This window comes from Myiozetetes cayanensis, unplaced genomic scaffold (assembly GCF_022539395.1).
Source record: "Myiozetetes cayanensis isolate MyiCay16 unplaced genomic scaffold, myiCay2020 scf2-11, whole genome shotgun sequence".
Lineage (NCBI taxonomy): Eukaryota > Metazoa > Chordata > Aves > Passeriformes > Tyrannidae > Myiozetetes > Myiozetetes cayanensis.
In genome coordinates, this window is record NW_026087411.1 from 57,868,068 (window position 1) to 57,893,801 (window position 25,734).

Below are 25,734 nucleotides of genomic sequence, written 5' to 3' on the forward strand. Positions count from 1 at the left end.
CTTTTTGAGATTCTCCTCATACATACTGTACACCTACACTGGAAAAAGTGACACTCCAGGCTTTTTCTGAGTTATCCTTTATACTCTTCTAACACTAGTTTGGTTTACTTTTGTTAGGATGAAGTGTAAATAATACAAAGTCAATCATTTTGGTAGTTGACTCTATCAGGTATGAAAATTGGGTGTTTTGCATAGAAACTAAGAGAGCTTAGATAAAACTAAAAATGATTGTGTCCTTTTAAGAACTTTGGCATTCCAGAAGAAACAGAGATCCTGGGGAAACTGTAGCTCTGCTAGTTCCTACAGTGGCCTTCTCTCTCAGTCACTTCAGGTCACGGTCAAAATCAGTTGGTTTTCTCAGTGTCTCTAGAAGGTAAAGTGAAGAATTTACTAAGTTCTTGGACAGGATTGCTGGAATATCAGGAAAGTTGGAGTCACATTTTTTAAAAATCCTGTCAAGTCTTAAGGGTGAATGAGTCACTGCTATTATAGTACCATAGTATATCAGTTTAAACATTGTAAGTCCCACCTGAAGTTTGCACTTGAGTACTTAAAGCAAGGTTGCTGAGAAGGCTGACACAGGAGTGTTTTGCAGTTGAAAACTAATGCATTTCAGCTCTAGAAACTAGTAAGACATCTAAATGTTAGAAGTATAGGCATATCAAATCCAAAATAGGGTGAGGAAAAGGAACAGTTTAAAATACATTACTTACTGATAAAAAGGAGTTTGAATGTTAACAGGAAATGTGTGAAAATTCAGAAATTAAATTAAAGAGTAAAAGCCAGGAAGGTGGTATAAAAATTCAAGCTTAAAATACAAAATTACTTCACAATGTCTGTTTATGCTTGGTGTCTTTCACTAGAAATACTTCCTTCCCTAGAAAATTCGTGTTATCAATACATACTTTGTGCTGTCTTCTGCATGTGTTTCTGCAGTTTTCTGTATGATTCAGTATTGTTATAAAGCATATTAGTGGCATAGTCTAGTGTATTATGGCATAGTCTAGTGCTGCATAGTTTAGTGTACATGAATATCAACAGAAATGCCACCCACCTACTACTTGTGTGGCTAATTACAGCTGAACTGTTTTGTTCTTGGGTGACAAAACATTACCCACTTTTCATCTCAGCTTCTGTGTTCGTTCATAAAACTAGTGTTTTGGTCTTCAGAGTGGACAGTTACAAATGCATGAAGTACCAGGCCTCTCGCTTCTGTTATACCTGTGATTGAAATGGCCATTAAAATTAAAACTCCTGAGTCTACTGTCAGAATCTCTATAAGAAAGTAGAAATTCATGCTTAAAATGCCAAAAGCTTGGAAAACTAGGTAACTTTTTTATGGAAAATACCTGCATCTGCAGAAGTTGTAATGCCCTATTAGCAAAGACATGGAAGGGCTTTGACTGGTTGCTGCTTCAGTTCTTTTTCCATATTTTTACTGCATTTAGAAGCTTACCCTAAGTGGAAATTTTATATCTAATTAATTCCAAAATATGAGTTGATGTTATTTTGGGTACTCCTTGTTCAAACCCTTGTTAGCCCTTTTTGTGGTTTTAGAATCACATTTTCCTATTTTTCATGTTTTTCTCTTCCCTATAGCTGACCCACATAAACAGGAAAATGACTAACTTTGCTTGTCCACTAGGTAAGATGGTGTAACTGTGTATACACCAAGTGCTCTGCTTAAGTTGAAAAAAGGAAGAGAAGTGCTACTCAAAGCTATTTTTCTGATAACGTATGGAAACAAACTATTACAGGGTTGTGGATGCAATCTGTGTGCTTAAGGGTGTTACTGTAAACGTGTAAAAGTGTAGAGAAAAACATTAAGCAATGAACTTAAGTCCATGCAAGTTCCCTTCTAAAGTCATAGTAGGGTGAAATGCACTGCTTCAGACTGGCAAATCAAATTGTTCTGGCGTTCTGCATCTGATAAATCGTGCAAAGCTTATTTAAAACTACAGGTTATATTTTATTGTATTCAATTTTGATTCTAAACTCAGGTGTGCAGCTTCTTATAAATCAGTTTGTGTCTTTGAATTTGGCAATGAGGAATAGAGCCCCTAGTGTTATGTTTCATATCACGTCTATATATAGGTTGTTATTTTCCAAAATAAAGGTCTCCTTTATTCAGATTATGGTAATGTTTGGTCTCCATTTTTTCTAGACTTAATTAAACAAGTTCATCTTTGATAACGCTGGAATTAGATAACTTTTGGCTGTTGCCAGATGAATTAATAGGAAAATTTGGAATACATTTTTCAGAATGATAATATATATAAATATTTCAAGTGTAGATAAATAATGCAGATAACATAAATCATGCTGCAATTAAAAAGGGAAAACTGAACTATGTATGTGAATACACTTCTTGTGCTGAAGGATGGTGCAATTTTTATCAACTTTTCCTATTCAGTCCAGAACAGTTAATTTTTTAAAATGCATTTTGTGCTTCTCAAATGTGTGCTGTTGTGTATGTCAAGTGGCTTACTTGTACCTTGCTTACTTCAGCTTGGCCACTATCTCTACTCTTCCTTGCAGTGGTTTCCTTGCTAAATACAGTTAGAGCTTAATTCTAGGATTTTGTATCAATTAGCTATGGAAAGCCCTACTGTCAGCTTAATCATCAAATTAATGGTAGATTCACTAAATCCCTAGTAATATCCATTGTTGGTGGTAGCATTCATAATGTGTTCCTTAGGGAATTATGTCTTTCTGGTATGTAATCCATTGTAACTAAGTGTTCGCACAAACAGCGTGGTGCACAGGAAAACTGTCTTTGTAGCTTTTCAGATACCTTAAAAATTGTCTCTAAAATTATAGTAATAGTTGTGTGAACTTGTTTTCAGGGGTTTTATTTGGTGGGTTTGTTTGTTTTTTCTGCTAGTACGTTGTTTTTAATACTGTGGAAGTTCTGGACTGCAGATAAACTAAAGTAGGTACCACATTGATGCAGCTTGAGTTTGTTTTGCAAGTCAGATTCAGAGATCTTTTAACAGTTTCGCACCTAACACTCAAATATTCTTTGTCTCTAAATGTGTTGCCACTAGGATATTTAAATAAGAAAGAATGCTAAAGCTTTTCTTTATCTTTGCATTTTTAGTAACTGTTACTTCTTCCTAATTTTTGCCCTTCCTCAAATGTACTGTATTTATGAACAGGACAAGATGACAGAGTGGCAAACTAATTCTGTTTATTTAGGAAATGGACCTTCCATTAGAATTAAAGGAGGCACTAAAAGTAGATGTTGAATGAAGCCTGTTGCTATTACAGTAAAGAAAAACAGAAGATTTCACAAGAATGAACTAGAAGAAAATGTGACAGTAAAGTATACTTTAGTAGTCTCAAACTGCTTCATCTACCAGTTTCCATCTCAAGCTGTGCTTTGAGAATATGGTCACCCTGTCCTACGGATGTATTTACTTATTGCTTTGTCTTTTTGTTAAAGATAGCTGATGATGAGTAGGTTTGTGTGTAATTTATTGAACTTTCATCTTTGTAGCTCTGAGGACAAAACTGAGATTGCGGCTTTTCCTTTCAAATGGCAGAAGTTGCTTGCCTTTAGGAGGTGCATGCAGAAAAAGGTCCTTTACAGCACAAGAATATCTGGAAAGTCTGCCAGCAAGAGCTGCTAGTGGGAATGTATCTAGTTATATTGGAAAAACTGAGCTTCGAATGCCAGCATTAAGGTAGAATAAAGTGCTGGTTCACTAGAATGATTATGACCAGTCAAGGTCTCTTCCCATAGAGAGCAGTCATGTGTGGATAATACATCTTCATGTACCCCGTTGTTAAGCACGTAGTACCAAAAACTAGTAGATAAGAATGTGACTGGACTTGAAGCCTCATCTCCCTTTGTTTCTCTTCTGATGTTCCACTGTGAGTGCAAAATAGCATTAAGGAGAGGAATAAGACTGGATGATGATGGGAAGATGTTCTAATTTTAAGTGGTATCTATTATTAAAAATAGGGAGAGCACCCTACTAAATAATAGCACATTGTAAAGTTTAATCCTTAGATTGAATTGTAGGTAGTGAGCATGTTGTAGAAACACTTGATGGTGCACCTACAACCTTTGGTTTCATGCTGTAAGAACACTGAAAACATGAGAACGAGGAAATCATAGAATGAGGAAATCTTAACTCTTTTCTCCTGGTGTTATATTTTTAAAATTGAATGCCTCCAGAGTAGTTTAACTGTCCCATCTACATAGAAATAATTTATAAATCTAATTTTTTTAAAATTATCTTAGACTCATGTAAGAAAAAGTATTAAAACTTTAATTAGCATTTTTGAAATTTCTGTTGAAGAACTGTGATGCTGCAATTACTTTTTTTTTTTTTTTAAATACCAACTTCATTTTTTGTCGTTGAGTAATAATGCAAAATTGAACTAATAGTGTAAAACATCGCCCCTTAATCTGAAATCTTGGAACAATTAAGGAGGGGAAGAGCAGGTTTATCAGTATTAGTCTCTAATTTGGAGAAAAAAACACAAAGGAAAAATGTCACCTTGTTAATTATTTTGCTTGGTTTTGTTTAGCATGTATGTTTTGCTTCATTATTTTACATTCAGTCCTAGTAAAACAAGTACTATAAAAGGTGTATATTCACTCAGCATATTTCCTTTGAACAGATTGTGTGAAATGTTTAACTTGACCTAATTTATATGTGCAGAGAACAATGTATATTTAATTCCTTTTGTTTCCAGTTTGTCCTTTTAACATTTATTCTTTCTGATTGGTAAAAATCTGAACCTTCAACATTTTTCTCTTCAAAGTAATTTGTCAGGTGGCTCTTAAATGCATGTATTTAACTATTAAAGATTCACAGTTTTTTTAAAATAAACTCAGTTACGTATCATTTAACTTTTTACAAGGTTATATGTTTTCAGTAGCTGCTTAAGTTTTGGTTATTAAGAGACTAGTTGGAACAGCAAAGGAGGTAGGATTTTCAAGTTGCAGTTCCTTTGAGCTATTCTGTGTTGCAAAACTGTAAACACCATCTCTCCTACTCTATCCTCCATCTTTGATTACAAGGCTGGTAATTAGGGGGTTACCATCTCCTAGGTCTGGGAGTTCTTCTGAACTGGGACTTGACACCTATCTGAGGTACCTTTTCCATCATTCAACTGTATTGTTAGTTCATGTGAGCTTTTTTCTTTACAAATTTTATTTATAATGGTTAGCTACTTATCTTACATAAAGTCTTTGTGTGCATAGCTACAAATCCTTGCTCTGAAAAAAATTCCCATTGTCTTGGGGGCATGTGGGCAGACCCTGTCCTGATTGATTGCCTTAAAAAGTGAGAGCATCTATTAGGTGTAACATGTTAGTTCCTGTTTCACTTCTTATTCTTGTTCCCTTTGAAGTTGTTTTTTTTTTCTTCCAGAGTAAAAGATGTTGCTTATTCACTGAGCTGGAGGCCTTGCAAAAAACACAGTTGTTTCTGCAAAGCAGGCAAGCGTGTTAGCATGTTAGTCTTATGTTTTACTGGTTTCATCCTCATTGGAACCTGCCTTCCGGCATCATTTCCATTCTGGTTAATGGTCTTTTTCCTTGTCAGTTTCCTCAATTTATTAAAATTACTCAAGTTCAAGAAACACAAACACGAAACATTGTTCTGTAATGTTTTGGGAAATGACTGTGTCTAATTTATTTCGTCAAAATAATATCTTTTAATGATTTTTATTTTGGGATTTGATATAGCACACTTGTTGGCACCATATTAGAGAGTGGTTTTTTTGTCAGCAATGTTTTTTTGTGTGTGTTCATTTATGTAATTGTAGTTTTCAATATGGAGAGTTATAATACTCTTTGGTATGTTACCTTTAAACTATGAATATTTAGAGTCTTTTTAAGTTTCAGAAGAAAAAGTTCTGTAGCTTTATTCATCTTTGTACCTTAGTATCTTTTTCTTCAGTAGCAGTTTTCTGTCTTAATGAAAGCAGCGCAATGTCCTGAAGTGATGCGTTTTGAGTTCCAATCTCCACTGTGGCTGTGGACTGTAGAATTTAACTGGCATTGAAGTATTTATAGCAAAAACGCCTGCTAGATCTTTGAGTTCTGTATATGAGCAAATACTGAACACAAAGATAGTTGATTTTGAACTGAGGCTCACACCCAAAGCTGATTAGTAGTCTATAGTGAAGTGCTTTTTAATTGGAAGGTTGTGGCTTGTCTAAGTGCAAAGAAAAAAAAAGCACTCAAAAAATCACAAGAGTTTGAACATTTACTGTGGTGTGAATCATATACATATCATCCGCAATTTCTGTCAGTTATAGTGAGGACTTTGTACTTAGTTTTACCAGATCCCAGAGAAGTGCCCTAACTTGTTGAGTAGGAGATGGTGAGCATGGCAAGGATGATCAAGAAGTCAGTTTTATAACAACCAGAGTAAAACCCCTTGAAATATGAACTATTCCACATCATGCATTTCCATCTTTCTGGTTCCGTTTCTGTTAGCAGTCCCATACCACCACTCCTACCGTTTTTACCTTTAATGAAATTCTAATAAATACTGTCATTTCCTTTCATCTTCATTATAGGTAAGGCTTTCAAAATGGGAGTATTTGGCAAAATTTGACTTTTTGTAAAATATGCAAGTAGAGTACATCTATTTTTTTGTGTTTTTAAGGGAAAACCCCACAAACTAAAAGGGGACATCTCTGAAGATTTGCTATTTAATTACCATAACCTTGCAAGCAGAAATGCAAAAGTCAATTCAGTTAGTGAGTTTCTCCCTTGTACTCATGAATTCAATTTACAGTAAGGGGTGTTTGTGTATATCTGATATTATTAGTAGCTGCTGTACTACTGGACCTTCTTTTTTTGTTTTTGTTTTCAACAGCTGATAAATTTTCGATATATGATTAGGTTTTTGGTGCTCTGAAGCCACAAATCTTCCACTCTGAAATGTGGCTTATGCTGTGGCATTGCAATTTCCACTGAAATGCCCCTGAAGTCATGGAAGGCCATTGAGTAGATCTACTTTTCTTATACAGGACTAGCTTTGCAGGGAACCAAAAAAAGTGGATAAGCGGAGACTTTCAAATTTGACTGGATTTTAAGACAAAAACTGATTAATTATCCTGCAGATATGTCAGCTCTCTGGCCTAATAATAATCTAGTATGATTGTAATGTCACCAGCAGAGTGGGAGGGTTGAGAATTCAGAGAACCTAAATTCGAATAAAATAAAGTTTTAGCTAGTCTTACCTACAAGTTCTCACTACACTAAAATTTTGCAAAATACACTTTTATGGAACTTAAAAATGCAAAAAATATTTGTAGCTTCAACATTCTTAATCATGTGTGATTAATAAATACATATTTTTCTATCAGTTTGGTATGTTTTTCATGTTCACAGTTCTTATATTTAAACTTCTGTTTCATACTGATGTAATTTTGGTGCATAAATAGAAGTTCTGGATCAGGAAAGCCTGTACAATGCCTTGCACTCCTCAATGCAGTCAATAGGAATATAATTGCATAGATACTGTTAATATGTAAAGGGCATGATGTTGTTTCTGAATTACTTGGATGATGGGCAGGCAAATAGCACCATCCTCTGGCATTATAGCATTAGTTAAGAATTCAGCCTGAAATTGCTGTCTGGTATTTTTGGAAATTCGATATAATTGTAATAGAATGTACATATTGTACTTTCAGTTTTACATACTCATTTTGGGCCAAGTTTTTAACAGAAATTCTGGTAATTTGCATGGACTCTGTTTTCTGTTTAATTAAGGGGATATCTTTTTAGGGTTATCCTGCCCGTTGTGCTGACTCTGCTCTTTACGTGACCATTTATGGAAGGAAGTTGCACTTCAGAAATATCAGACCGAGCTTTTTCTAAATCTCAGTGAAAGAGAATTTACAGTCATTTAAGAAAAATCGTTGAGTTAGAAAACACCACCAACGACTTATGGTTGTTTATGTGGGGGAGAGTAAAGGTGCTGTAACAGAACAACTGCAGAAGTGTAATTAAATTTTTACAGGAGGTTTTACCTTCAGTTATGGATTTAGATGGGGTATTGTTGGCCTTGCTAGAGTGCAAAGCAATACGCCTCCCACAATAAGGTTTCAGTAGTTACAGGATGAGTTGTGCTGAGTTACAGTTGTGTGAGGGACTGGATTTTAGTCCATTTAACTATTAGCAGTAGCGTGGGAAATACCACGTGGACATTTTTGAAAAACTTGTTGGATGAGAAAGTCACTGTTTTGATTGTTGTGAATTCCTATTGGACCTCTAAGCATTTACGTATTAGAAACATCAGAAGGAGACAGCTGATGTTTGGGTAATCTCTAGAAGAAAACAGTCACCACCTCTCCAGTCCGTCTTTCTGTACTGCAGGTCTCCGATCTTTTACATGGGAGGTGGTGGTTTAGTGAAACTGGAAATCTTGAGAGTTCTACTATAGTGACAGTGCCTTTTTTTCCTCTAATAGATTAACTGTGAATGTAAACCAGACCAATTATCTCTGTTTCTGGAAAGACCCTACCAATGGTCTACATGCAGAACTGGTCTGTGCATCCCTTTATTGACATGTATTGCTTAAACGTAATTTCATAAAGACATACATGTCCTATTAAGCATACAAATATTGAGACATACAAGTTTAAGTCATGAAAACACTGAAGGCTCACAATTGCAACAGGGATCAGCAAAATCTTTTTATATAAAAATTTATATTATATATATACACTGTCCTATGAGACACTGAGTTTCTGTGGCAGCACTAGGTATTCTAAATTACATGTACACCATGCAATGGAATGATTGCAGTAAGGAGTTACAGAAAAAAATAGCTTTTGATAGGTGAAATTAATTTTGTGCTACTTGCAGGTTTGACTCTGTGTAATTTGAATAAGTCCTAATGGCCAGAAAATGCCTATAGGAAGGGGTTTGTTTCAGGTAAGACCAAGAGCACAGAGCAGTAACTGAGTGCTGTATTCTGTATCATTTGGCTTCAGCTGGGGATGTAGTATTGATGGCAAGAGACGTGGTGAAGCTCCAGAAATATTGTTTCAGGCAGGAAGAAAATGTGTTGCCTTGTTATAACACATTCCACTCCGTCCACTTCAGCCTGATCTAATGTCAGTACCCGTGTCCTCCTTACCCTACAACTTAATAAGTCATGTTCAATTTTTTTTTGTTGAATTCCTGTTTGTGTCCTAAACACAATATTTCATCATATCATTCCAATTTTTTTATTGCAATTCCATTTTCTTTACTTTGTAATTTTAAACTCCTTATCTAACCATTCCCAATTTCCTACCTATTTTCCAGTCATTGGCCATTATTATTTTCCATGTTTACTCTTTTCCACTCATAATTTGCATTCACTTTCAGTTCCGATCCTCTTTTGCTTCCTTTGTTCATGGTTAGCTCTGCATGTAATTTGTCACTGAGTATATGACCTCTTACTTTCCCTCTGTCTTTACATGCTTTTTTTTCCCAGGTTAGGTTGTTCACTAATATTGTCTTTTTTTTTAATTATTATTTTCATGATAGCTCTCATTTCAACTTCTCTGCTTTATTGATTTTCATTCGTGTAGTCCTTGTGTGTCCTTGCTAATCTGCGTCTCTTGCTGTTTGCCAGTGCTCACCATATGGTTGTTTTTCTTCTCTTGCTCCCCAGTTTTGTTTATTTTTGTGATTTATCCAAGGCAAATTTACACCTCCAGTTTGCTGATGGGGTAGGAAACTATGGAGACCACATGAGTGGCAGAATTTTCACTCAGGTGATGCAGTTGTGTCCAGTTGTGACAAAATTAGTCACAGCAGCTACACATTGAATGTTGATGAAGTACTTCTGGGATTTAGACTTTCAAACTATAAGAGCATGTGCAAACTTATCTAAGGCCAAATGGAGTGCGTTTTCAGAATGTAGAAAGATCACTTGAAGGATTTCATTTATGCAAATAATACTTTCTTTAGGTGACATTTTTGAAAATTTGCTCTCTTTTGTCTTCCAGTTTCCTTGTTCTCCCTGTCTGGAAGGATAATAAGGCTCCAGGCAGGAACCTCACTTGAGCAAATTAATGTTTGGACTAGAGATTTCAACTTGCTGAAAGTTGCAAGCATTGAAAGTAAAGTCAGAGAAGTGAGAAGTGCAAGCTGGGTATAACAGGCGAGGCTGCCAGGCCCTTCTGACTGTGCCTACCACACATCCAGTTGTTGCAGCTGCATGTAGTGAAGCGAACTGTTTCTGGAACTTCCGTCTTGGGGTAACAAGTTGGTGCTGTTGTTGTGTTGTGGGTCACAGGAAACTGGCTCATGATGGAGATACTCAGGAGTGTCACCACTCAAGAGCCTGCAGCGTCCTTCTTCCCTCCTGCTGTATCAAATCTTAGGAGCAAAACAAAAAATTCTTTTAGTTAGGTGCAAGTAGACATTTATTTTTTTTCAACATTTTTCAGTGAAAATGCCTACTCCCAGTTTCGTGGAAAAAAAAAAGTCATATTCATCATCTGAAACTTTGCAGAGAAGGTAATAGTTATAACAACAGGACAAAGGTACCTGGAAAGCCCCTGACTGTGGTTTCTATTAGGAAATAACCTTTCTTTTAAAAAGAAAAAGTTCAGTGTTCTTGTTTGGAGAATTGTTTTCAGTAGTATCTTTATAATGGTTGTGGCTCATCACTGGGGGGTGACTTAGCAAGTTGCCTTTTCTGTTATTTTGGACTGTTGCATTATTTTCATAAGGTCTGTGGATATTCAGTTGCATCCATTTGTATATTGTGGTTCATAGTAGTATAATGTCATACATTTTCCTAAAAATAGATATTTTGAACCAGTATATTTTAAATACTAAAGGTTACATATGGAAGGAATTCTCTATGTTGAAGTTCTCACACATGCAGCAGACTTTGTCTCTGCTGTTACATCCAAAGAAATTTAATTGATGGTCTACAGGGATGATGTACAACAAGTTATGTGCAGGCAGAATGTTTTAAACATTAGCAAACTGTAAATTTAGAAAATCTGGAATGTTCTAAGTTCCATAGTCTCTTATGTACTGGTAGTACATAGTTGAGAGTCCTGGACTTCTGATATTCTTGGCACTGTGATGTGATGATAATACTAATACCCAGTACCGCTGCCACTGATGATCCAGTGTGCTGCATACCAGTGCAAACTTAACTAAACTGCAAGTTGCCACTTTATTTTGTATAATTTGTAGAATTCATGAGTGTCAAATAATTCATTTGAATTATAAAACCAAAATAAATTCTTTTCAGTAGCATATCTCTCTAATTGGACAAATTTCAGTATTTCCTTATGTTATTTTTTTCCTATGTGCTGTGAAATTTAAAGAGAAAAAAATAAATTCTACTGTTTTTAAGGCATATTAAAGGTTTTAATTAAAGGCTAGAAACTTATGAGTTTTATGACAGTTTGAAATTTTTCAGGTGGATTATGTTGTATGATGGATGTATTAGATGTTAATATGAACCCCGATGTATGTAGGCAAACAGGTGATACATGCTTCTGAGTGTGAAATTGTGTGTTATCAGGCAGGCATCTACATCTGGTTGACTCACTCATGTGAGTTCATATTTGAAATATTTTCACAATTGTAGGGCCTTAAAATTAGTTTAAAATAATACTGCAGCATATAGGAAGGGAAGTGTGATCTTGTGAGGCACCTCAGTTATTAACTCTGCTTTTCAGACAGAACTGTGTCTTCTGTTGTTCCACTCAGTAGTTGGACTGCCAGTACTGCATGCAAAAAATATTTTTTTTTTAAACAGTGACTCATTAAACATACTTGGAACAAACTCATGACATGGTGCACAAAACCAGTACAAAACAAGTGCACTGTCTGTTTTATGCAGTTGGTGGCTGTTGCTTTATAATCAGTAGACAGAGGTGTTAAGTGGCTTGCTTGTGGTTATATAGAAAGTCTGTAGCAGAGGAAGGGATGCAAACCATATCTTCTAGATTAGAAAGCATGGTATTGCATGTATTTTTTTTTCAATGCAGTGCTGGTTTAGACAGCATTAGGAGAACCTGCTTAAGTAAGTTGATTCTGTCTATTCAGAGTCAATAGAATCTAGGATCCTCAGCTCCATTCAAAATATGCCTTCAGGTATGCATGCCACTTTTGAGAACAGAAGAACAACATAAACCAAGTAAAAATGTCAAAAGCATGTAAGGGACTTCAGACTCTAAAGAGAAACTAACTGCCATCTGGCCACAGCTAATTAGAACATAATTCCTTTGAAGGTTTGATCCTTTGCCATTGCTGATACACCATTAGTAGTTGTTTTATGAGTAGGCATGGATTTATTTAAATGGGAGTGCCATCTGAAAAAGCAGGGACTTGAGACATACCTGACTTGTTGACATTCGTCCTTGCTTTTCAAGCTGAATTCAGGCACATGAAAAATTCTGATTCATGTTAGCAGAAACAGGCTTCTCTGTGCAGCAGAGCTGAATTTCAAGTTTCAGTGCCAATTTACAATTTGATGAAGGGAAGACAAGTTGGGAGCAGAAGCCTCTGTGTATAGGAATTGAAAACTGTGGCATTTTGATTCTGTTGTGGAAAGGTATAGTCATCTGAACAAAACCAGCGTGGATTTAAATACCCAGTGTTAGCATGCATTTCTCCAGGGATATGCTAATATCCATGTTTCATCTGGTATCAACATGTCTTTCTTGAGAGAGTGGCTTATTCATCTTTAAACTACATGGAAACAGACTAGACCATCAGACAACTCTTTCAGGTACTGAAACCTTCCGTACCTCCAACAGAATTAGAGAAAAGATCAATTTTTATCTTCCAGTTACTTCCAATGTTAAGTATATATATGCACAAAACTGAAAAAAAAAATGTATCAAACCTGTTATGTTTGATAAAGTAGCCATAATAATTTTTGGTTTGTTTGTATAGATTTTTTACAGGTACTCCTCATGACTGACTTTACAAAAGAAATCCAAAAGTAGTTGCTTACAATAAAGGAAGATGGCTGACTATATCTAGATACTTTACTCTTAGGACTTGAACATCCAGGGAGACTCTTAAACATAGAGACAGTCTTTAAAAATTTACTTCCTTCCTGCATGTGTCTGTGTCCTGTTTATCAGTCTGCAGATACTTTATTATGCCATCAGATTTCAGGGTTGTACTTTTAATAATTTTGAAGATACAGCAAGTGGCATTAGTAATACTTTTTGACTAAGTCAAAAGGCTATTAAGTCAGAAGACCCAGCTGGCAGTCACAGGAGAGGTAAAAGCAAAGAGAAAAATAATAAAGAGAAGAGAACTTTGTTAAGGTACTGCACTCCAGTTGTATTGGAGTAATGGCATTGCAGGTCTTGTCTGTTCCTTTTGATGTTAGGCTTTTCCTAATTTAAAACTGAGGCAAAGTTCATCAGTGTATATTTTGTTTTGTAATAGTGTTTAACTTGTAGCTGCAGTACGCTTTAGTCTAGGTACTCTGATGTCAGTGCAGCTAAATATCAAATACCTGTCTGAAAGCTGCTTTGCTTGAAATAGGCTAGAAGTTTGGGGTTTTAAACATTCTGAATTGTGAGAACTATTATGCTGACAAGCCTTTAAGTTTTTACATTTCTATAATTTATAAATATATCCAATGTGTTTTCATGAAAGGAAACTTTTTAAATTTTCATAATGTTAAGTTAGGGAATTGCCAGGGTTTTTATGGTGTATCCTCCTCAGTTAAGTCTCTTGCTCTGCAATTTGACACCAGTGGTCATTCCATGCATTTACTTGTGGGGTCTACACATATATTTACTTTTTGCAATACTAGAGTAATGAAATGTACCAAGGAGGCACTGGGGCTTCTTTTGGAGTTTATGAAGATGTATCTGTCTTTGTTTTAATTTTATGTGTACTTTTGATTTACGTAATGTATTGCCATTGAATTACTTAGGTATGTGTTTGAGAATGTCCAAATGGCAGTAGGTATGAAGGACTTCATAAAGTCCTTCTTGGCAAAAGTTTAACCCATGTTATCCTTTCCCTTCAAAGGTTAATTTTCCTCAGAGTTGCTCTTGTGCTAATCAGATTGGGATTACTCCGTCTACACTTTTTCTAGGCTTGTAGTGCACTTCACTTGCCATAGGATACCCTACTTGTTGATTAAGAAGTGTTTTAAGAATTATATCAGCTTTGTGCATTGACTTCCTTTTAGTTCCTAGGTGCAGTTTAAGGATTTGCATGCAGTCTGTTAAGTGCCGAATGGCTTTTGCTTTGCCTGCTAAAGCAGATAAGAATTTATCATACAGTTTTCTCCGGTTCCCTATAGATTAGATAGTAAAATATATTCCTTTCTCAGCCTCCTGTCCTTTGTAATGAAGCCTGTAATTACTAATCTTTAATGGCGCCTGTAGTGCATAAAATACAGACTTGGTTGTTATCTCTAATGTGCTGCTTGATTTTACTGTGCTTGGTTATAAAATCATCTAAGTCAGAAAATTGTATTTGACGCTTATATCAGCAGTGTTGCTAATAATTCTTGCTTTGTCTTTGCATCTGTTTGAATGTCCATTGTAGGATTATCTTATTATGGTTTGGTTTGTCTTTGTATGATCCCAGTCTGTTTCCTCATTCCACCTATGCTTTAGTATTTAATTACTTGATTAATTACCATTGCTATTGTTACTTATAAAACTAAATAAAACACCCACCCATATTGTCAGTGTCAATGGACAATTATTTTACTTTCTCTTACTCTTTTTAACTTTAGTTTTGTATCTTCTTTCAACTTGTAGTGTTTCCTAAATTATAGTTTTAAATTTATTTTCTATGTCAAATACTCCATTAGTAGAATGTATTTTGTCTCCATGTACAATTTAGCTTTGAGTCAGTATCAAACACTCCGACATTATTTGTACAGAGTGAAGCTTAATTTTGAAATTGATTATTTTGTAAAACTTTTGGTATTTGGATCAACAGATTACAGGTTATTTTGAGGTAATATAATATGAATTGTTATTTTGGTTTCTTTTAACTGATCTCATTTCAGTTTAGTTGTGTTTTTTGTAATCATTATTTTCTTGCAAGCCAGATCTCAAACATGGTATTTTTTGAGAAGTAACTGTAATTCAACTTTCAAATGAAAAGTAAAGCTTTCATGTATACCTGTTAGTTGAAAGTAATTTGCTTGAAAATTGTTAGAATTGAAGTGGGAAAAAACCATACCAAATTGGCAACAAGAGTAATGTAATTTTTACTGTAACTGAAGTGTTTAACTACTTATTAAAAAAATGCCGTAGGTGAACTGTTTAGCAGCTTGAAGATGAAACAAAATCTTTGTGCTTAACTAGCAGTCCCTGTCCAGTGAAAATTTTGTATTCTGAATATTTATATTTGTTTGTCAGTTACATAATTTGTGATTCTTGTAAGTTGTGCTTTGTGCTGTTGCCTTTATTTCTCTTGTTCCTTATTTATAGTGTAATTTGTATGGACCTGTTAATAAAACACATAATTACTTCTTTCAGAGATCTACAGATGGCATATAAATATCAGCAGATAAGAGAAATGAGGCAGATGAAGACCAAGTCATCAGATAAATAAAAATGTCTTCTCCATCTGTAGTGTGATTGTTTTGAAAAGTTGCACAAGATCTTTTTTGGTTTGGTGTTGTAGACATGTCTGTGGTATTCTGTTTCCTTACCTGAAATCTCCAGCAACTTTGACCGCAACTTTCTATGTAACCTGCAAACCAGTATGATTTTGTGGTTTAAAGGTGTAGCTGTCATACTTTAAGAATGCAGTACCTAACTGAGTAGGACCAAATAACTCTGAGCAGTTCATCCTAATATAGTATATCTTAAAATATAGTATCAAAAGTAACTTGATATTCACTTGGTTCTTGAGTATCTGAACTGGTCTACTACTGGAAGAGTAGTGGCATCTTCCTAGTTCTCAGATACATCTGTAGTTGAAACTTGTTTAAAACTTGCTTCTGAATTCAGGTTATTGTTTTGCTTTCTCATGTGTGTAACATCCTTCAGACAAGGTGCAGCTGCTGGCGCTCACACTGAAATCTGAAAGTCTTTTTCCTTGAAGGGGAAGGGATCCTAATACTAAAGAGGGAATTGTGGAAAGAAAAGACCTAGTTTACTTCTTTTACATAAACAACTCCTTTACAGAGTAAATAATTTATTGTTTTTTTTACAGCTTGATAAGAAACTAATGGCACTGTAGTGCTATTAGTTGTGAAACTGTAGTTTCATAAAATTAAGAATGAACCTTACTGTAATTGTGTTTTCATTTAAGTTATGGTAAAAGTTAATACCTTTAAAGTAATTAAGTTACTCAATTCTTGTAATTATTTCTAAATAACTTATAAATTACCTAGCTTTGGAGTATTGCTTGGTTTCTTCAGTGTAATTTAGTACAAGACAAGTCTGTTTCTAGGTTTCAGGGAAGGTCTTGTAGCCCACACATAGCTGAGATAGACATATTTTTTTGTTTTGCAATAGCCTTGAGGCTTAACAATGTTAAGGCAAAAGAAAAACTATAAATAAAAATTAACCTAATCATCTAGTGAGCAACTGCAAAGTATTTTTTCATCCTCATGTTGCATGAAATGCTTCTGGCACCCTGCAGAACTGCTGCAGGTAAAGCTCTTGAATGGTGTAGGTGTTATGTGAATCCCTAGAGATAGAGATGAGATTTTCACAATGGATATAACTGTAGATAATTTTGAATAATTATGTGATATATGTAAGTAAGACACTGAAATGTGAGAGTTGATAATGAAAGACTGGTATCTTTGGGTTGGAGAGAAGTAATGTGAGTTGTTTGACTTACTTATTAACACCTGTTAGTCACAACCTTAAGGTCAAACTTACTTTTTGTCTATTACTAGGGAAAACGAGGGATTCCGAGTCAGCCAGAATGGAATCTGAAATTGTGCCAAAAATTACCAAAATGACAGTGTCTGGAAAGAAACAATCTATGGGATTTGAAGTTCCATGGTAAGCCAAGCCCTCGTACATCAAGGTACATCAGCAACTCTTCTTTCAGACTGATGCACCTGTAGCAAGTTTTCTTCTTTTTTTTTTTTTTTTTTTTTCTATTTTCACAGCAGTTTTAGTGTCACTCTCTGGAACTAACCATCTCAGCTTCTTGTTTGACTCAGAATTACTTTCAGAAGATGGTACCTCACGTTTTGAGTTTAACAAATCCTTTCACTATGAATAGTGCATAGAGATATCAGGTAGTCAGATTATTTAAACATCCGCTTCATAGAATACTGAACTTTCTTGGGGCTCGTTTATTTTAAATTTAGTTCTCTAAGTGGAATTATGAAATCAATAAATCTTAACTGTAATTGCTTGTTCTTCAAAGGAAGTTGTACATTTAAGAATAGTTACTGGGGAAAACAATCACTTATGGCTAAACTATGCCTTCCTCTGCAGCTTTTATTAACTTTAACAGGTGTCCAGGGTACAACTGTTGTAGCAATCGGTCCTACTTGTGCTATAGCTAAATCAGAGTGGTTGAGCAGTAGTTCTAATTTTATCCTGAGTTGGAACTGTCGGGGAGGATGTCTCGTGAGAGCATGAAGACAGACATCTGGATCTACAACAGTAGCCAGCAGTGAATAGTTAAAGAAATATATAAGGACAGGGTGTGTGTGTTGGGAATACAGTCCATGAAATATCATCATGTGTAGCGTTCTGTGGCTCCCCACAATTTTTATTTAGTTTTTGGTTTAGTCTGTTTCTATTAAGAATGGTTCCTTACTTTGGTGTCATTATTCTGTTTTTGAACCCAGTCTAACCACCCAGTCTGTGGCAAGAAATTCTGTAGTTCCTCCTGGGGTCAAAAAATTCTCAAATGTAAGTGCCAACATCCCAGCCTCATCCCACAGTGTTTGTAGTTCTGATCTGGAAAGCATTTTTTAGAGTAAGAGGGCAGCATGGTCTTTATATTTTTATATTGTGCATGTTTGATAACTGAGTGGAAAGCAAGCAGTTTCATCTACACTTAATGTAAGGTGTGAAAATGCTGTCGTTATTCCCTTTGTGCTGCTAAATGTCACTGCTAAAAGACATCATTTTCATTCAGCTCCTTAGAAGGAATAAGCTCCAAATGAAAAATTTCTGGGACATCAAAATCTTTCTATACTGTTTGAGCTTTGCAGTATATTAAAGAGAGAATATTTTTCCCCCTTGCTGTCTACTAATCAGTGCTCTGGGTTTGACAGCTGGACTTGATAATGAAATTCCTATTAATTTCATGGCACCTTCATCTCATGTGTTCTTACTAAACTTCTTGGAAGTTGGAGTTTTTCATGGGGACTTCAGTAAATTAATTTGAATAAAAGTTTATAAAAAGAAAGGAATATTAAGTGAGTGAAAAGATCTTCCAGCTAGTCTTTAGTAGTGATTATTTTTTTTTTTTAGCTATAATAATGACTATATAAAATGTTGGTTTATAAAAAAGAGCAAATGTAGAATTTTGTGTCTCTGGTGCTTATTAAGCACATGTGCATGCTCCACAGGGAAGGAGGAGATAAGAAGAATGCTTCCTTACCTATAGACTGAAGTAATTCATGGATAAGCTAGTAATGACTTGGTCTCTGAGGAAAGATGATTGGCTCCAGCATGCTTCTCAGTCACTCAGCTTCTCTTCAGGACCTCTAAAATAGTTTGTATCATACTTGCTTCCAGTTTAGTAGAATACTATTTTTTGTGACAGAGAAGAATTAAACCTTTAGGACCTGTGGGTAAATCCTTTAGATAAATCCTTAATATTGCTGTTGTGAGACCCCCACCTGGAGTACTGCATCCAGCTCTGGGGTTTTCAGCCCAGGAAAGACATGGAGCTGTTGAAGCGGGCCCAGAAGAGGACCACCTCTTATTAGATTAGAGGGATGGAGCACCTCTCCTATCAAGACAGGCTGAAAGAGATGGGTTTGTTCAACCTGTAGAAGAGAAGGCTTCAGGGTGACATTATTGCAGCCTTTCAGTACCTGAAGGGGGTCTAAAAGATGGGGACAGACTTTAGGAGGGCCTGTTGAGGTAGGACAAGGGGAATGGCTTTAAACTAAAGGAGGATCGGTTTAGATTAGATAATTAAGGATTTTACAATGAGGGTGTTAAAGTGCTGGAACAGGTTGCCCGAAGAGGTGGTGGATGTGTGACTCGGAAACATTCAAATTCATACTGGACCAGGCACTGAGCAACTTGATCTAGTTGAAAATGTCCCTGTTCAGTGCAGGGGGCTTGGACTAGATGACCTTTAAAGACCCCTTCCAAACCAAATTATTCTGTCATTCTATGATTGTAAGGAGCCCCTGGTGGTCTAGTGGTAAAGGCGCGGCACTATCACCGCTGAGACACAGGTTCGATTCCCGGTCAGGGCCACTCCCGGGCAGGTGGAGCTCGTTAGCCCTTAAAGGCAACCCACCTACGTCCTAAGGACCTCACTGCCACCGTCCAAGCTCGCTTGGCCCCGGCAGATGAACCTTAGGATTAAAGGGTGGGCTCAGTTCCGTGCACACTGTGTCTCATCTAAAAAATCCAATGCGCAGGCTGGAAGGTGTAAAGACCTTCCCCGGATCTTCACTCGTGAAGACTGGCCATTATATGATTGTAAAGAAGTTTTTTAATTCACCTCACTTATTCAGTGGTACTGCTGAAATACTAATCAAAACAAAACCTTTTTACTGTAGAAATTGGATATACATTCAGCATTTAGACACATTTTAAATAGTAAAGTTACCTGCATGTCTAAAGACCTCTTCTTCAAGGCGTCTGTGATGGTCCCCTTTTTCTTTGTCCTATAGGCCACTGTGGAGGCTCTGCCAAGGCACTAGAACCTTGACTTTGTATTTTTAAACTTGAAAAACAAAGCAAAACATGAACCCCCACCTCGATTCAATGAGTTTCAGTGTTGGGTTTTTTCTTCTGCAGTTATCTTCTGGATTATTGGCAGCATAAGGACAGCCTGTCAGGGAACAGAATGAATCTCTGTTTAACACCTAAGAGCTTTTTCACTCCTCTTATACCTTTTTTTTGTTACTGTTTCATTGATGAATTTACTGCAGAGTGTTTATAATTATGTGGACTTTTAAGTACATAGTTTATATCACTGACCAAAAGCACAGGTATAGATTACTCATAGCAGTTTGGATTCTAAAACATCTCTAACTGTGCCCCTTACTTTCATCCCAGATACTTTTACGGTGCTGGTGCAGACACTATTCGAAGGTGATTGTATAGTATGTACAAACCAGGGGTTTTTGTCACCTTTTATGGAGTCTTAAAGGTATTCTATGGATCATGCTGTTAAAACCAGTGGCCTTGCATTAGAGGGAGTGTTATTTGTCTACTCAGTCTTTATGATTCAGTCTTGTTATGAGATATATGACCTTACAATAATAAATAAATCCTATTTTAAATGCATGGATTATTAGAGGTCATGAATTGCTTTGAGCATTGATTGCCTTTATTGCTTGGTATTCTTAGTGAAGATGTCTACAAAAAATGGAGTTAACTGACACACTGATGCATTAGCAAAACTGTTTACTGGGCTTTTTCTTCCTGTTAAGTTATGAAGGAAGCCAGGAGAAGTTGTGACCAAAAAAGGGTAACTGTTTTAACTAGCCTGACCAATATTTTCTAATTAATAATTTTGAAAGGGGAAATAAATATAGACATTTCTGTAATGACTGTAAGTACTCCGAAAGAGTCGGTTGTGTAAAAATAATTCACCGAACGTCCAGACTAAAAGATTGAAAATAATGTTTAAAAGCTAAATTCTGAAGAGTTAATCTTCAGCAAATAAGCTTTCAGATTCTTCTTTGAATGCATGGTAGTGTGAATCTTTCAACACTTGTGTGAATGTCTTCTAGCATATCTTATAACAATATAGGTTGTATTATTTAATTTTCCTCAGAAAACAGTGATGTACCCATAACATTGTACTCAGTTTACTCCTATGGTCCTTGTTAGCAAGACAGTATAGGAAGTTTCTGGATGGTGGTTTTAATTTTGATGAAAAGTTGGTCTTTGCCAGGCTTCTGTGTGTCTGCTGATTTCCAAAAGAGGTATGGTAATCTCGTGACATTTATGCCTGAATTGCTGGTGGTCAAGCTTTCTTGAGTACATGACCTCAGTGCATATACAAGGTTCATAATCTGTCCTTTCAAAGAAACTGAGTTGCATAATCAGTGGCTCCATGTTATCAGCTAGCAGTGGTGTGGCAGACAGGAACAGATGTTGGCAAACTAGGACTGCTTTTGATAGTTCCATCAAGTTCTCATACAAAGATGCAAGCAATTGGTTAGGAAGTGGTCTTCCTCCAATAAAAATTTTTCTTGATATGGTAGTTCATGGTGTCTCAGACCAAGTTGGAACTTTCCAGTGCAATCAACTTGTTTTTACCCTCAGTTGCCTGTTCTAGTGTCACACTAGGTTCTGTCTTCTGACAAAAGTTTTCAATTCAATATTTTATAAAAAAACTCAGGGGAAAAGGTTTACTGGAAAGCATTTTCAATATAATTCATTTTTGTTCCACTGACTATCAGAGATAAAGCTCCTTAACATTTTTCCGAGCTGTTGTCAAGTTTTCAGTAAACTACTCATCTGGTTGCCATGGGTCATAACTAACTGTCAGGGTCCCACTGTTGCATTTCTCTTCATGTACTTCCATGAGACTGGAATTGTACATTTCATCTGCCTACCTGCATGTTTGGCTACCTAGCAATAAACTTGCTATCCCTTTCCCTGACACCAGTCAGCAAAAAGCTGAATTATCTTGTTAGAGGTGTTCTGTAAGTAGATCATCTGTCCATTCTGATGTTTCTTTTCTGAAATGGCAGGTCTTGATTTATCATGGCACAAGATGTTTGCAGGTTTCCAAAACATGGTAATATCTGAAACCTGTAAAACTCTAAATGGAGCAGTGTACTGACTTCAAATACTGCACCCTTGAAAAAGTGTTAGGCCTAATGATGGCTGGAGTCACATTGCACTCGTTATTTCATTTGTATCTAGCACTTTTTCTTTGTACCACCCAAAATAAAAGCTATTTGGCAGTCTTAAGCAGCGTTAGTTGCCATGAAAGCTACTTAGAAGTGAAAGAGTACTGTCTGTATCTGGCAGTAATGATGATTCTTTCAGGTCCTATAATTAGTTTGAATTCTATCACTCAAAATCCATCCTGTTTTTGGGAATGCTTACTGACATAAGCTTTGTCCTGCAAGAAGATCTTAGCATCTGGGAATAGACAGAGTCATTATCTATCTTAACAAAATAAAATTTAGAAGCTTACAAATAACCTGTGTCTATATGAAAATACATTCTTGTCTCTTAATAGACTGATGTGACAATCTTTGAATATATTTTGGAAAGCTGTAGAAAAACATGAGAGTTATGTTTTTGGGTCACATTACTTACAGCTTCATCTAAGTAAGTGCCTTTTAAATTTTTTTCACTTTTGAAAATTTCATTTGGGAAGAAATGCAGACATTGAAAAGAAAAAATTATTGCCAACTGTAAAGGCAGCTTTGATGTGATTTCTTATGCAAATACTTTTCTCCAGAACTTCAAATATTAGACTTTCAAGGAAGAAAACTTGATACCAATGTAAAGCACCATATTTGCATTACGGTGTGACCTTTGCATATTGGCACTAGTCCTAGTACGTCAATGTGAACATGCTGGATGTTATGCTGAGACTGAAGTTTACCTGAAAAAAAGAGAAGATGGAAGAGAGTCTTAACCTTGATGAAAGTCATCTAATGCAAATTAATTGTAAATATATTAGACTCTCCTAAATGATTCAAATAAAAATTATTTGGTGTGCTTTACATTACTCAGATGATTTTAAATACCTTGTTAAATTATATAGAAAACTTTGTTACCACAATTCTCTGCACAATTACCCTCTATCAGCTTGATTGTTTCCAGTCCATTTTTATAAAGTAACATTTCCATGAAGAGTCATTGGAGAAAATAATTGTTTTGCCATTCCAAAGTAGATTTTCAGCTAGAACTTACTCTACTATTTAAGGACTTTTAAAAAACAGAGCCTTCTGTTAAGCCTTATAGAAATGCACTTATCTTTTCCAGTAAAAGAAAGCATGAATAATTGTAGTGACTTTTTTTTCTGTGGAATAATTCCTGTGTAATCAGCATTCTTCATATGCACATCTAAAACAACGATGACCAACTAGTTTTTTGGTTTAGAGAATCAATTGTATCTTCTTATGAAGGATATTCAGCTTGCCAAGATGCAGGGTTACCTGCTGGAGCTATACTTGGTGATACAGAACAGCCAGCTTTGTAGTGTAAATTCTAGAATGTCATGCTTCTATGACCTAAGGCAGTAGTTTGATATAAACATGTCCTTCTCCTTTAAGTAGTTTAGAGTATTTTGATAGGGTAAATTCTTTTGAATAAACCTTATACAGGATTGTCTATCCATGATGCAGAAGCATCAGGGGAGTACCTTTGGTACCCCTTCAACCAACAGGGCTGGTACAAACCAGGCTGTTTGCTTAGACAATTTAAGAAGCATGCTTCTGTATCTAACCTCGAGACAAGACCCTGACCTTGGGTTTTGGAACTGTAGCCAAAAAAATGAGTTCTCACATTTCTGCTTTGGTGTCTCACAATCAAGAGAAAAACTTGGCTTAGGGCCTTTTGAAAAAAGGTGTCAAAATCAATCAGTCTACTGTTATACTGATAACATAGGTGGGTTCTGAAACTGAGGGGAAAAGGGAGACCCAGAAAATGTCCCATGTTACTTAGTAACCACCTTTGGAAGCCACGTTTGCATTCAATCTGAACATTAACAATGTTTAATTTTTTAGATCAAACTGTTTGAATGGCTTTGTTCAGTAGATTAACATTCTTAGATTGTATTATTCCATGAGATATATGCAATGGAAAGGGACTAATACAATGCAAATACACAGGCAGAAAATGAGAAGTAATGTCAAGTAAAAGCAGAGATGTCACAATGTGCCATTCTAAAGCACCAAAAGAAAAACTGGTTTATAGAAGTTGAAAAGATTAAAACTGGGAAGTCAAGTATGGTATGTAAACAGAAAGCAGAGAGTTAAAATGTCACTGTGGATGTGGAAATACCTGAGTCTGAACATGAACCCATTCAGAGAAAGCAGCCTGCAGCATGGTGGTACTGAATTGGAAGGGATTTCCAGTTTTCCAGGGGAGGAAGCCTCTTTCCCTTGGGTAAGGTTTTAAAAACAGTATTTTGTAGGGATTTTTGTTATACTGTAATTATCATTGGTTTGTATATTAAAGTTTGCTGTCAGACAGTAAGAAAGCTTTTGATCTCTGAAAGATGCCTTTTAGTGTTTGTTTTTAGTGGTCATCTTTGCCATAATAGGTGAAGAATAATATTGTATATTCTCAGAAAGTTTGTGTAAATTAGGAAAATATACTAATTTACAAAATGGAGAGAAAAAGAGTGTAAGAAAATAATATATTTAGGATTATTTGCTGTTAAGATTAGTATTAGTATGGTTAGTATGGGGACCTGTGGGAGAACAGGGTGTTAGAAAAAGGGAGTTGAAGAATCCAAATCTTGGTCCTATATCTCTTGCATTATGCATAAAACAAATTTTCTCAGTATTGATAAGTCTTAACTTGCCTGTTATGGTTCTATATAATCATTGCATCTTAAATTGCAGCTCACATATGCTTACTGTGAATTCTTTATGCTATATTACTGTTCTCACAGTAGAACATCACTATGTTCAGCTGCAGTAATTGTAGTGTATGTGGAAGCTGTTTTAGTATCTGTGCTTCAAACTTGACTTGGGCTCTTAGATCAGAAACAACCATCTCTCTCTTCTACACAATTGTCTTTTCCCTTCCTGTTAAAGGAAGAGGCTATGGGAAGCTTTTGTTTATCTGTTTCATGTATTTTACAAGACTACTTCTTATCTTGCTTTTGTAAATAGTGCTTTTCAGACAAGATGTTGATATCTATGAAGTTTGTATCCAGGTGCTTATCGCTTCCACTTTAATGGGCTTATCACATACTCTTTGTGTGGGGTTTATATGATAGTGAAGGGAAAACTCAATTTCTTTTCTGTATTTCTGTGTTGTCTTTATCATTTGCATTCTTTGTGTTTTCTTTTTTTCCCTAGTGCGATTGCTGAAGAAAATGGCCATACTAACACACCTCAGAAAGGACTGTTACCTGAAGATGCCAATGTAGCTTCTGGGGTACCTGAGACTGTCTCAAAATCTACTCTTTCACCCCAAGTAGTACGGGTTTCAGAAGAGCAGAATACAGTACCTACTCCAGCAAAAAAGTCAAGCAAGGCAAAACCACAAATAGATGTGAAAGCAGAGTTGGAGAAGAGACAAGGAGGAAAGCAACTGCTTAATTTGGTGGTAATAGGTAAATCTGTTAAATTACATTTTTGACAAACATGAAGTTTAAAAAGTGTGTTGGTTGAATCTGGATGTGATACAGAAGCAAAACTCTCTCTAGGGAAGGCAAATCTTGTACTGTTTTCTGTTACATCTTCTTGATAGTTACTCTTTGGAGGGAGTACATTCAGATGTCTTTGACTGGGTCAGTGAGGTTGACCTGGCTTCCTTTTGACCACAGAGAATGTGATTTGGTTTGGTTTCATTGTTGCATCATGTTCTTTTTGGTAGGAATTTGGAGGTGCTCTGTGGCTGTCATGTTAACTGACTTACAATAAACTGTCTTTCTGTGTCTCTGTCTTACAGAATTATGAAGTTCTATGGGTTGTAGTGTGT

The 25,734-nt window shown here is 35.8% G+C and overlaps 1 protein-coding gene across 2 annotated transcripts in view; it reads left to right on the forward strand.

Moving 5' to 3' along the window:
* Nucleotides 1-25,734, forward strand: part of HBS1L (HBS1 like translational GTPase) — a 59,333-nt gene that overhangs the window by 16,562 nt on the left and 17,037 nt on the right. For both annotated transcript variants that reach the window (XM_050316823.1, XM_050316824.1), the window contains 2 exons: nucleotides 16,845-16,953; nucleotides 25,110-25,366. In XM_050316823.1, the coding sequence (XP_050172780.1) occupies nucleotides 16,845-16,953; nucleotides 25,110-25,366 (366 nt within the window). The remainder of the gene's footprint in view (nucleotides 1-16,844; nucleotides 16,954-25,109; nucleotides 25,367-25,734) is intronic.